At 36.6% G+C, this 13,771-nt stretch overlaps 1 protein-coding gene across 1 annotated transcript; it reads left to right on the top strand.

Moving 5' to 3' along the window:
* Positions 1-4,645: 4,645 nt before the first annotated feature.
* LOC122788081 (ADP-ribosylation factor 1-like 2) lies at positions 4,646-5,463 on the top strand. The gene has a single exon (XM_044055008.1). It carries the CDS (start codon positions 4,752-4,754, stop codon positions 5,325-5,327), a length of 576 nt encoding a protein of 191 aa, XP_043910943.1. The 5' UTR covers positions 4,646-4,751; the 3' UTR covers positions 5,328-5,463.
* Positions 5,464-13,771: the final 8,308 nt, after the last annotated feature.

The raw sequence follows: 13,771 nt of genomic DNA, 5'->3' as shown, positions 1-13,771 counted from the left end.
AGGTTAGTGACTACCCAAGAATAAGTCTCTCTCATTGCTGTGAAAACCACGGAACCTAGACTGAAACTGATCACAGATTTCATGCGAATTAAGAAAAGCACTAAGCTGCTTACACACTGCTTTTTCAATAACCCTTCTAATATAGGGACAATAAAATACAGGACAACATTTTACAGAATGCTTGGATCCAATGAGGAATTCCTGGTCATTTATGTAGCCAAGGCCTCCTTTAAGAGAGATCTAAGTACATCTGTTCTCAAAGAGAACTGGGCAGTTCTAAAAATGAAAAGACATGGGACCTCCGGGCAGGGCACATGTAGCTTAGGTGGGCCTGTGTCAAATCCATAGGTATAAGATACAGACTTTGAAGCATCTGCATGAGGTGTGGAAAGGTAAATTGGTCTGACATACCCCATGTCTCAGGGTAATTCTCTGTCATACACAAATACAAGCCCACTTTATCCTTCCAGGAGTAGCTTACACCTCACAGAGTCTACCCTGTCTGCACAGTACTGAACATCCAGTTTACAATCATTAAAGCAAAAGCCTTCTGAATGATTAGACTGCACAGGCTTGTTAGCACTCAGAAGAGGAATGCTGATTGATTTTGACACCAAGTATTTCTCTGGACAAGCACCATACCTTCTAATGGAAGGTCACCAACTGATACTTCGAATAACGCATAGGCACTATATCTGTCAACCTGTTCCATCAGTCACAGACCAAAATTATACCATGATTTCCTCACAGCTATAGGAACAGGGAATATGCGGCAAAAGGATCAAGAGCTACCATCATTGATCCTTTGTACTTAGTGACCAGAAGTTGTGTATTATCTACACTGAAGTTTGAGCAGAGGGGGTCAAGGACAGGAGAAGGAATAGTATTAGTAAGGTTAGAAAAGTTTCTGTAACTGACCATTTCAACAAAAAGAGGAATAAGACAGAGTAGTTCAAAACTGAAGTTGACCAAACAGTGATCAGAAAACCTCCAAGAAGACAGTCCGCCAGTAACTTCCTATTGTGTGCACTGTTTAATAAATCCAAACCAAAAAGAAATTAACCAGATCTGCCATGCATTGCCAAAATAATTTATTAATGACAGATAAACTGCAATATGAAAGGCATTTTAAATATCAACAAAAAAGCCATCAGCAACATGAGCCGGTTTCAATGTTTCCATTTCTGTACCCAAGGTAAACTCTCCAAGCAGGCTCATCAGTTCCTGTGGGTGGCCAAACATATGAGTGGCAGAGTTAATAACCTGAATGAATACAAAGTCCTTCACAATGGCTGTAAAAGTTGGTATGGAAAAGTTGTAGGTGGCACTAAACATGGTGGTCTTCTGAGATGTCTGTATGTATTGTTCATAGTTCTTTACTTTACAGTGCTTTAAGTATCATAGTTCTAATGTATCACATTTTCACTTTTCATTGGAGTGCTGGAATTTCCAATTTATGGTACTTAGTTGCAGTGCTTTGTGGACAAATATATGCCTGCCATTGCAGCATGCATTACTTTTACCTTACAATGTGTGCTGCTATATTTGTGGGTGTATACTGATGTCAGTATATGGCATGCAGGATAGTCTTTCCCTGTGTGTCATATCATGGCATTTTTATATTGCTGTCAGTATTAGACTAATTTTTCTGTACAAAACCTTCTGTCTGGTTATCTTGTGTGATTGTTGTAGAGATCACTGTCTTACCCTTGTATGTCACATCTGTCACATTCTGGGCATCACTGCTGTTGGCCTGCATGCATGTATATCACATTTGCTGCTGGTTTTACATTCCACCCAGTTTGCCTTGCATTTATCAGTACATGTGCATTTACATCTCTGGGTATGTATCCACTGTCTTTCTTCATGACCTTGGGATACTAAGCTTTTTCACTCATATCCTTATATTGTCCATTCTCTGTTAATCTGGCTCTACCTCAAGAACCGTGCATATTGTTCCATTTGTGCACAGAGGTTCCACAGACGTTGCTGTGCATTGCTGTGCACTGCTCCTTTCTCATGTTTGCCATGCTTTGCTGACAGCCCTTTTGGGGCACCACAGCTACTTTACTGCATTGGGTGCCTTGCGTTCCTTTGGACTCTGTTGCAGCTGGTACACGGCTTATTCATTTTTTTATTCACACTTTAATTTTTTTTGGTATATATAGTCCTATGTGTGCTGCTGTCTTTGACTGATACCCTTTCCCACCTGTATACCACTCTCACAGTTCACTTTGATGCACAATGCACAACTGTGTTAACGAATCCAACACTTTTTCTACATATTTTTATTTATTCTTCTTCCATTCATATATTCCTACACAGATTATTGTTTTTTTGTAATTTATGTTGCTGCATATCTTCTGATTCTGTAGCACTCTATTCTTATAGCTTATTTTGTAATATACTTACTGTACCTCACTGCTGTATTTTACAGGCCCCTTGGTAACAAAGTATCACAATTATGCAATGCACTTATGGGGTAGGAAAAATAATAAATTAAAACAAATATATGAATATGTCCAGCAAAATGTACCCTTAGGCTGTTCCTCCAGCTGCCATAGTGTCTTCTCTTACTAGCAGAGATTCCTTTTTTCATTTTATCTTGTAGGAGGAACTCTACTCCATGACTTCCTCCAAATGTGAAACACAACTTCCCTTTCCATTTGAAGATAGTTGATTCCTCTGATATTTTTACTAATAGGTGAGCTTGTGAACTTTGCTGAGTCTTTTTTTAGAAAACTGCTGAGCAGTAAGATTAAAACCATGAGTCCCATATCGTTCCACATTTATGTCTGACATTCCACAGCCTAATCTGATTGTATAAAAGGGATAAACAGGTAATTATGCAGAATTAAAAAAAAATGATTATAAGCATGGTTAAATCACTTACTCTAAAAATAAGTCCCCTGTGCTGCAAAATATGCATAATATGCAGTTTTAATTTAATATGACTTTGTGGAGACAGAGCTAATTTACTTGAAGTAAAACACATGTAAATGGTGATTTTAGCAAAACAGAGCAGTGAATGAATTACAAGGAAAGTACTCCATAAATGAAGCCATTTTTCTATTTAATGCATACTGGGATCTGTTATGTTCTAAATCTTAAGACGAAATGGCAGGACAAACTCATCAAGAGACCATATGTTTAGGATAATACTGAAAGAGTAATCATAGGATTCTTCAAGCAAACAATGTTAATGTTTTTATAATATGTAGCTGTCATTCTAAAGATGCAGTAATTGTGTGCATGTTATAACTAGGCTAATGTAATAAAAATTCCAGTGCCTCTCTTCTCTTACCACATAACAGGTAATTAGCTCACAAGATTCAGAGCAGAGCAATGTCTAGGTTACTGGATATAGTTAGGTTGCCCCTAGAGGAGGTATCATTCTTCAGAGCACAAGACAAAGATTTTCCTGCATTTTCATTGGAAACTGATACTTATAGTATAATGTGCCTGTCAAGCAAGCTTTTAACATAGTATATCAGGGTATTCCACACCTGTTTCTGTATCATTGGTCCCACATAGTGTTTTCATATATAGCCATATGCCAGCATGGGGCAAGTCCTACATCCTCAATTTCTTAAATACTGACTCCTGAGACTGGACACTAGATGCCTTAGGTTGCTGTGATACTCTTGTAACTGACAGTGTATATTTCGTCAGTGCCCATTTCCAAATACTGTAACTCCTCCACGGAAAAAAGTGTGCCTGAATGATGCAGTGGTGTAACACAGCCTAGTAATTTAAAAAAAATGCTTCAGTCATTATCTTTCCCTGTTTCAGTGATGAAACCCTTACAAATGAATCTTAAAGACCTTGATGTTTCCAACAAATCCTGAATGACACTGTAGCTCCCTGACATGTAGCTATACATCTATACAAGCATAATGTACATATAGCCTTGTGGGACTACTAGGGCTATGACAATAACTTGGCCAACCTGCATAGCTACTCACATACCAAAGTGTTAGAGCTTTGCTGCTTCAAAATGAGACACTTCATCACATTAAAACATTGCTCTGTGTTAAATTTAAATTCCAGATATACTTCTATATGGAACAGTTTTCAGCCTTTTTCTACATCTGAATTTAGCAACTCAAGTAACTACATCTAATTCATTTAAAAAATGTATATTTTTAGATAAATATAAACTAATGCTTAACAGAAACTAATCTAAGGGTATAAGTTACAGTAGGAAGACAAAAAATGCTGTATATTTTGCTCTCTACAACCAAACTGAAAACAAGTAGAATCTACTTGTGTTTTAATAATCTTACCTTCTACTGAACCATACTATCAACCTACAGTGATCACAGGGATAGTTCTTTTCTGGCAGCAGTGTATCAGTGTATGTGCGTCAGAGTTCATAACCTTTGACACTGAAAGCTCCTGCATCACAAGCTATTATGCAGGTTTGCCTCCGTGTCTTTGTACTACAGTACTGAGAATGACACAATGCAGGGTGAAATCAGGACGCACCCATGCATAGTCTGAAATAACAAACAGAGCTAAGCCAATTGAATAAATTGTTAAGAAACCTGATCTGTCTGGACACTTGCCAAGTGAAACACTGTACTGCTAAGAGTATATATATATATATATATATATATGTGTGTGTGTAAATATCGCCTTAGAAGCAGAGCAGAGTAGATTTGCAGAGAAGACTTCTCAGACCTGTGAGCAGATAAAATTGGCACAGTGAGGCAACGTTACAGGTGCAGTCCGATAACCTCACTTGTACAATGGGTAATCTCTTCAGTCGCTTGTATGATGCTCTGATGAGTTTCTATGGAATGGATGCAAGAATCCTGATGCTGGGATTAGATGCGGCTGGGAAAACTACCATTTTATATAAGCTGAAACTGAATGAAACTGTCACTAGCATTCCCACTATTGGTTTCAATGTGGAAACTGTAGAACCCATGAAAAATGTATCCTTCACAGTCTGGGATGTTGGTGGCCAAACAAAGATCAGAGCCTTGTGGAAACACTACTTCATGAACACAGATGGATTGATCTTTGTAATTGACAGTGCAGATCCTGAACGGTTTGAAGAAGCTGGGGAAGAGCTGAGAGCTATTCTGGAAGATGATCAGATGAGAACAGTGCCTTTTGTGATTCTGGCAAATAAACAGGACCGGCCTGAAGCCCGTCAGTGTTCTGAGCTAGTGGAGGCTCTGGGTCTGAGGAAAATGAGAGGGCATGAATGGCATGTGGAGGGATGTTGTGCCATAAATGGAGTAGGACTGGTGGAAGGTTTAGAAAAACTCTCTCAGATGGTTAAGCAATACAGAAAAACAAAGGTATTCAAAAACTGACAACATCTTATGAAGCCAGACGTAACAACCCAGGACAATGTTGCTGAACAGGTTTATGAATAGCAGCAAAATAAATGTTACAGAACAAACAGAAGTTAACATTATAGACAGCTCAGATAAATGTTTGCATTTGATGGCACAGGTTTAAAGATGAAGGACATCCATATTTCTATGGTATGTATTATGTGCAATAAAATGTGGCTACATTGGGGTGGGATCTATGTATCAAATTTTCTGCAAAGAAACAAAACATTTTTGAGTAGATGGCATAAAGCAGATTGACAATTTTAGAGTACTCTGTGTTGAAAGAGATAAAAAATAACTGGCTCACTCTCTGAAAGGTGTTATATTGTTTTCTTTGTGTCTGCATTAATGGAATTTCTAGGAAATGATTCAGATTGGTGCAGTGAATAACTACTAAAAAAATGAACGTAATCTGAGTTTACAACAGAAAAGATATTTTGCTATATTGTATTTATATTTAAATGGCATTTTTAAAGAGCTGGTATCATTTACATTACTTTCACAGCAGGCAGTGTATTCTTAAAGCTCTGATATATATATATATATATATATATATAAAATAGATATAGAGCTATAGAGCTATATATCTATGTCTATATATACATATATATATATATATATATATATATATATATATATATATATATATATATATATATATATATATATATATATATATATATATATATATATATATATATATATATAAAACTATATATTTATATATATATATATATATATATATATATATATATATTTATAGTAGCTTTTGTCGACATTTGTGTTAGCTGACGTCCCAAACAGATACCTCAATATACTGAAAACACAAATGTCAATGAGCTGTTACTGATGTGCAGAGAAACAACCTCAGTGCATGCAAAACGTACAAAAAAAAGGGGGGGGGTTCGTGGGGGCATGCCCTCCTTGACACACCATGTGGAGGGCTGTGCCATCCACACCCCCTTCTAATTATATATAACTCCAAGATCGGACTATATTGGAGAAAGGGACTACCCCTAAACCCTGAGAATTGTGTGATCTTGCACACCTGTCAACCATCTGTTTAGTCGACCAAAAATGGTCAACTAAACAGATGTCAACCAAACACACTGATGCACACCAATGACTGAAGCATCTGATACTATTATATATATATATATATACATATATATATATATATATATATATATATATATTTTTTTTTTTTTTTTGATTCCTTCCTCTCAGGACCATCACGTAAACACATGTATACACACAGGCATTAGTTTACATCTTCTTTTTGACATTTATTTATACCTTATATCAAATAAAAGTAGCAACAACAGGAGAATCCCTGTTAGGGATCATTAGAAAACAATTAGCATCATATCAAAGCATCTTGAAAGAGACCAAAGGTTTTTTTTTTTTTTTTCTTTTAAAGTAATCCCCTTCAAGACTCCTCTGATGAGTTTCTATGGAATGGATGCAAAAATCCTGATGCCAGGATTAGATGCTTCCAGGAAAACTACCACTTCACTGTTAGGCCTATCTTCTTTGGTGGATGCCATTTTCTACCTTGTTACAGCACCCGTGGTTTAATGTTGTCAGCATCAGCTGTCAGAGGGTAATAACTAGCAAAAGAAAAAAAAATTGCCAAAGGTCTCTTAATTTTTTTCATCTGGTAAAAGTAGTAGCTTTGGCTGTTGTACTTCTTCATACCTAATTTTTCAGCTGGTATTGGATCTGACAATGGGGTAGGATATGGCAGAGTGATATGGCAGAGTGACTGTGCACAGTTATGTATGCTGTATGTATAAATATTACGCAACTCACACCATCTATTTTCCAGAGAATGTGACAAAATAGAGGGTACAAAAGAGGCATGAAGTGTTCCAGAATTAAAACTGTGAGAATGAATTTTGAGAAGCATATCCTTTTTGGGAGAAATGTATAACAGGTTTTGCAAAGCATGTAATGACTAAAATTACTACATTCCTTTGTGTAAAAATATAAACAATTGATTCTGATGGAAATGTAATATGTTTAACTATACATTGTAACCTATTTATTTTACAACAAAATCGCTCACATAAACGAAGTGCTTCAAGTTATACATAAGGTACACAACAAAAGTGGTAAATAATGTAATCTTCATTGTAGTATGCAATATTTCATACTTGAGTCATATTATAAATATATATATTCCATGCAGAATACCATCCTTGTATGCTAACATTGTTAGGGGGCATTCAGACTCACAGAAAGCTACAACACTATGTCACTGACATATGTATGTCATTTGTATGTGCTACAAAGTGCCTTGATGCCTCCATTTTGCAAATATCTTTATGAGCTTCTCAGGGTCAGGAGTGAACTGCTCTTTTGGACACTAGCCCTACTTATGAGTCTATACCAGGCAAAGATTAACACTGAAAGAATGAGACAAACAGCAAGTAATATGAATGAGAAAGGAACAAATGCCTCTGCAAAAGAAGAACACTCTCAAAAAATCCTGCAGAATAAATTGCTTTGTAAGAAGAACCAGACTGAACAAATCTATTTAGCAGTGTTTTCAACAATCCCACCAAACCCAGAAACCATTTAGTTGGAAATAAAAAGAAACAGCAGGTTAACTCATGTACTATATAAGATTTTATTATAACTTGATTGACATTTATACTCAGGTTTGAACACAGTAACTAGTTTTCCTGAAAGGTAATGTTCTGTGCTTTATTTCTGAGCTTGTCTGGGTTAACACAATAAATCTCTGTATGTGTATTGTGAAGTGTTGTTTTTTTAACTCTTACTTGTAACTTTTTGTTGTTTTTATAAAACTAATAGAGCACAGTTCACTGTAATATCATTACATTGTAATATAGATCTTTCAGTATTTATACCTGTGTGTTCATTTATTTAATGTTTCACTTTTAATGAAGAAATATCTCAGATGACCATATTACATTAGGACTGCTTTTTACTAAGTTTCTTATTTATATTTACTGAAATCAAATTACAGTGCTAAAATTGTAATTTAAATATTTTTGGAATACTTAATAATTTAAGCAAAGTATGCAAATGTGCTGTAATATCCTTGACATTGTGCTCAGAGACACTGGGACACAGATCAACTGAACCAACATTGGATTTGCAATTGCACAAACTTTCAAACTAACATGAGCCCTTCATTGTGAGTTATTAAATCACCGATGTTAAATACAGTGCTTAAAATATTCACTTGTGCCTAGAAAGTGAAGTATGTCATCTCTTTTGCATTGGATAAAAAAGGCACTTGAGAAAAATCAGTGTGGAAAGAAAGTGTACAGCTCATAAGCTTAGTATGACAACTAATCATAGTCTCAAATCCAAAGCTATAGAAAGAATTGTCAAGGAAATGATCAATAATGACATAGGAAACCTCCATACACTGGACCCAACCCAATTTGGTTTTGCCAAGGACAGGGCATGCCTACTTAACCTGGTGGACTTCTTTGAAAAAGTCATCAAAACAAGGGATGAGGGCAAAATGGTTCACACTGTCTAACTTGACGTCACAAAGGCATTTGACACAATACCCCACTCAGGCATTGTTGACAAACTCAAGAGACTAGGTAAAAACCCTTATAGCACCGTTGCAGTAGTCTAACCTATATGGGACATCCTACTAAGGATTGGACCAGCCTGCGAGGTTGCAAAGCACTACGGCATCTTCTGTGCATCCCAGCCACTACCCTGTATGAGTTAAGTAGGGTAACATCAGTGGGTAGGGTGCCAAAACTACAGAATTTTCTTGCTGATGAAGAGTGCCCTCCTCTGTGGGCTTCAGGTGGTTGAATGTTGGCTTGTCCTTCTACAAGGCTAGGCAGATACATTCCCCATTGTGGATTACCTTCCATATATTATTTTTTGTGAAGAGAAAAATGTATATTAATCACTCCCACTTCCTCAGGGGCATTTGTGGGTTATCTGCCAAAGTAACCTAGAACTGGCCATCTTTAAAAAGCTCAGACTCCCCTCCCTCTCTCTTCCTGTGACAGCAGATTAGCTTGGTATATCCTCAGAGGAACATTTTTAGCTGTCACAGGAAATGAGTGTTCATTCTTTTTGTGACATCCAAAAGAAAAAATGTCTTCTGCCACTTCTTAGTATCCAGTGCTGATTTTTTTGGCTTACTGCTGAGATAAGCCCAATTTGGAGACCCATTCCTCTTATTTTATTATTAGATTTATTATTCTTTTCCATTTTTATGTTTATTAAAAAACTCTTTATTTTAATATTTTATGTCTGTCAGTGTTAATTCCAGTGGGTATTTCAGCTTGCAGCAGTGCTTATTTGGCTTCTGTTATTGACAAATGTTTATTTTAACTGTTTCCAAGGAAACTTTCAGTATTTCTCTTAGATGCGAAGTGCATATGTTTGTGCTGTTAGATACTAGAGGCACCTGTCTTTACTATTGTTACCCTGCTTTATTGTTATAGTTTGAGTGGAAAATGTTGGATTTTCTCAGCATTTGGACATTACTATATATATATATATATATATATATATATATATATAGAGAGAGAGAGAGAGGACCCCTCTTTGTGGAGCCCTTTCCTCTCATTTTATTATTAGATATATTATTCTCTTCCTATTTCTTATGTTTAGTTTACAAAGTACCTTTATTTTAATATTTTATTTCTGTCAGTGTTTACAGTAATTATTGTGGGAATACCTGCTTGTATCAGCGCTTATTTGGCTTCTGTTATTAACAAATGTTTGTTTTAACTGTTTCTGTTAGAAGTGCAGTGTATATGGGTGCTGTTGGATACTAGAAGCCTCGTTTTACTATTGTTACTCTGCTTTATTTTCATCTTTGGCTGGGAAATATTGCAGAACTTGGATTGTTCTGCATTTACACATGATTTATATATCTATCTATCTATATATATATACATATATATATATATATATATATATATATATATATATATATACATACATGTATATATATATATATATATATATATATATATATATATATATATATGTCTATATATATATGTCTATATATATATATATATATATATATATATGACTCCGCTCTCTGGGTTTTTAACATCAGATCATGATTTTTACCTCAGATTAAGTTATTTTAATGTACTGTGGAAATTTTACTCTCTTTGACAAGACAATATAGTTTAAATTGCTGTTAAACATTATTTTATGTCCATTTTAATGTGGTTAAAGTGTGCTGAGCGAATTTTTAACACTGGTTTGGCACATTGGTTACTTTGGCGTTTGGAATTTGTGTACTGGAAATTCTTTATATTTTGTCAGTTGTAAAAGAATTCTGAACGCAATTCAAACTGGTTTTATTTATTTATTTATTTTTGTTATAATAGCATAGTTTGGCAGTTTAGTTGTGTGGGGGTGTGCTTATTATTACAAACTTTAAGTGCTTATTGTGATATGTTATCCAGTACTGTTAATTTATTACTCTGGCTGGTGTTCTATCTCCTGACTTGATGGAATCTAACTGTTGTACCTAACCCCCCATCAAATATCCTTGCACCTAAAAAGAACAAAACAAGATAAAAATATGACTCAGCCTATGGTTACTGATTCTGTTGGGAGTCAGTGCTTGGACCGTAGACTACTTACCTTTTGCCCCGTCTCCCTCTAGTGTATCCTTGCCATCCACTATGAGATCAGGGTTAGACACATCCTCCAGGACTGTTTCAGTACCCGGGGCAGGGATGTCAGAACCAAATCCTTTAGGCGCAAGGGTAGTCCAGTGTAAAAGACCCCCTGCCAGACACAACACTCTGTTCTCAGGTAATTTACCTAGGAGTGAAGTTAACAATAAAAAAAAACAGAAGCTTCTTCATACAGCTGATAATCAGATTATAGCTATTTGTAATGCTAATGTGGTCTCTTTGGCTAAGGGTATTCTGCAGACAGCTAATTCTGGTGGTTGTGTTCCCATCCATGGTACTAGTGCTAGTTTAGCCAGAGATCCTTCTGTTGTTTTAGAGAATGATGAAGAATCTAATGAGGAGACTGGTGATTTCATAGCTGACACTGAGCCCAGTCATTCTGATTCTTCAGAAGGTGAACCTGATCTTAAGTCCAAACAAGTATTTATTATCCCTCAAGTGATTGCTAGATTTAGTGATGTTTTTGCTTGGGAGCAGTCAGAACCTACTCCAGAACCATGGATGTTGTATGACCTTACAGACTATAAGATAGCCAGTTCTGTGACTATCACCCCCCCCCCCCCCTTTACCAACCTTGAAATATGTTTATAAAGCCTCCTGCAAGACACCAGTATCTGTTACAGCAGTCTCTAAAAAGGCTGCAAGAAAATATAGGGTCTTCTCAGCTATGACAGGTATATTTTCTAATTTGACTGCTTGACCCAGCTGTGGTCTCCTTAGCTGCCTATTCAAAGTACTTGGCTTCACCTAATCTACTGCCCCCCATAGGAAATTTGCTAGATCTGTAGGGCAAAAGGATGTGTCTTGTTAGTAATCTAGCCTTTAGAATGTTAAATTATTAAGGCTATATTTGGAAATGTATTTTACAGTGGGTGTACAGTTTGGATGATTTTGCTGCATCCTTACACAGTAAAAGTCTTACATAAATGAGCTTTTTTCTTATTTGTTTCAGGTTTCAAAACATGCTTTAAGAGGTGTGTTTAAATGTGCAGATACAGTTTCAAGAAATGCTGCTTCTTCTGTTGTTTTAAGACAATATGTTTGTTTATATAATCGGAACCTCTCTGATAATTTAAAAGCTGAAATGTTGAACATACCTTTAAGTTTTGAATTGGCATCTTCCTTCAAGGGGCAGAAAAGCAAAAAGGATAATTCTTTGAAACCAAGCAAGACGGGTTACCTTCCGAAAAAATGATCAATCTCCTGCAAAAGAATGACTGTGCTGAGTCACAGAGTTCCCCTAAACCACCTCACGCCACCCCACCCCACCCTTGCTTCTCTTCCTCTTTCACCCAGACACTCCCCTTTCATGGGAATTCTCCCACACTCACCAGTCCAGACAGAGCTGTTTCCTCCAGTGCTCCATCACACAGTAGAAGAAGGGGTCATAGAACCAGTGTCTATGATGCACAAAGGCAAAGAATTTTACTCCTGAGTCTTTTTGATACCAAAAAGGGGCATTCCTAGAGACCCATCCAAGATTTATCCTTTCTAAACAGCTTTGTAAAAGTTCCAAAACTCAAAATGCTCACCTCATAGTTGGTCCTAGCATTGCTTCCAAACCAGTGTTTCAGGGTGACTCTAAAACTCAAGGACAGTTATCATATTCCTATTCCTCTCAATGTCAGGAAATGTTTGAGATTTGCTTTGTTTGACTTACATTGTCAGTTTTCTGCATTACCATTTGGGCTATCTATTACACCTTGAGTGTTTACACAGTGTCTGTTCCAAGTGGTTGCCTATTGAAAACCTTAGGCATCCACATTTTTCTTTATTTAGATGACTTACTGATTTGTGCAGATTCTGTATCCAAGTGCTTTTAGTCCTTATACAAGGTCACTTCCCTCCTTTTCCACCTGAGCTTCAAATTGCACATTCAAAAGTCCTTCGTCATACCCTTTCAATGAATTGTTTTCCTGGGGTGTTGGATGCATAGTAAAAAGGATGACAAAGTTCTGACATCACTACATTTTCTTGGATTTCTCTCTTCTATAATCTGACCTTTCGTATGCATCTATCAAAGTGCATCAAGAAGCCATTTCAAGCAAGAGAGTTCCTCAAAACTCTAGTCCTCACAGTATCAGTGATCCTCATGATACCACTAGCCAGACTACGTATGATAAAAATTCATTGGTACATAAAGAATCATTGGACAGAGTTACCTTCATCCCCTGGATTTCCAGATGCTGGTACTGGGATTTGTGAAACAGGAACTGCAGTGGTGGAGGGATCAACTGTCTCTTAATCCAGGACTCTTCAGACCTCAGTCCAATCTGTCCAGACTGAGCCTTCAGATTTTGCTTTGGGAGCAGTATCCATGGGAGTTTAAGTGTAAATCTTGTGGAGTCCACAGTATACACCACAGCACAAAAACATAAAAAGATGTTGGCAGTGATTCATGCCTTAAAAGTCCTTTACCACTTATGGACTCTGAGTTCTCTTCTAGTGGTCACAGACAGCACTACAGTGATGTGGTACCTGAATAAGCAAGGGGGTACAAGGTGATACCCTTTCTTCCAGTTGGTAGTAATGGCCTGAGAGATGGCTCTACAGCATTCTCTGAGACTTCAGGCTAAATACATTCCATCAGATCAAAACATAGTGACAGACAGTCTAAGCAGATCCTGGACAGACCCTCAAAAGTAGATGTTCCATGTAGAAGTCTTCCAGGACTTGATCCAGATGTGGGGAACACCTCAAGTAGATCTGTTCACCTCCTTTCAAAACAGATAACTAAAAAAAATT

This window comes from Protopterus annectens, chromosome 13.part0, assembly GCF_019279795.1.
Source record: "Protopterus annectens isolate FY-2018-M chromosome 13.part0, PAN1.0, whole genome shotgun sequence".
NCBI lineage: Eukaryota > Metazoa > Chordata > Ceratodontiformes > Protopteridae > Protopterus > Protopterus annectens.
This window is presented reverse-complemented; position numbering and strand designations above follow the sequence as displayed.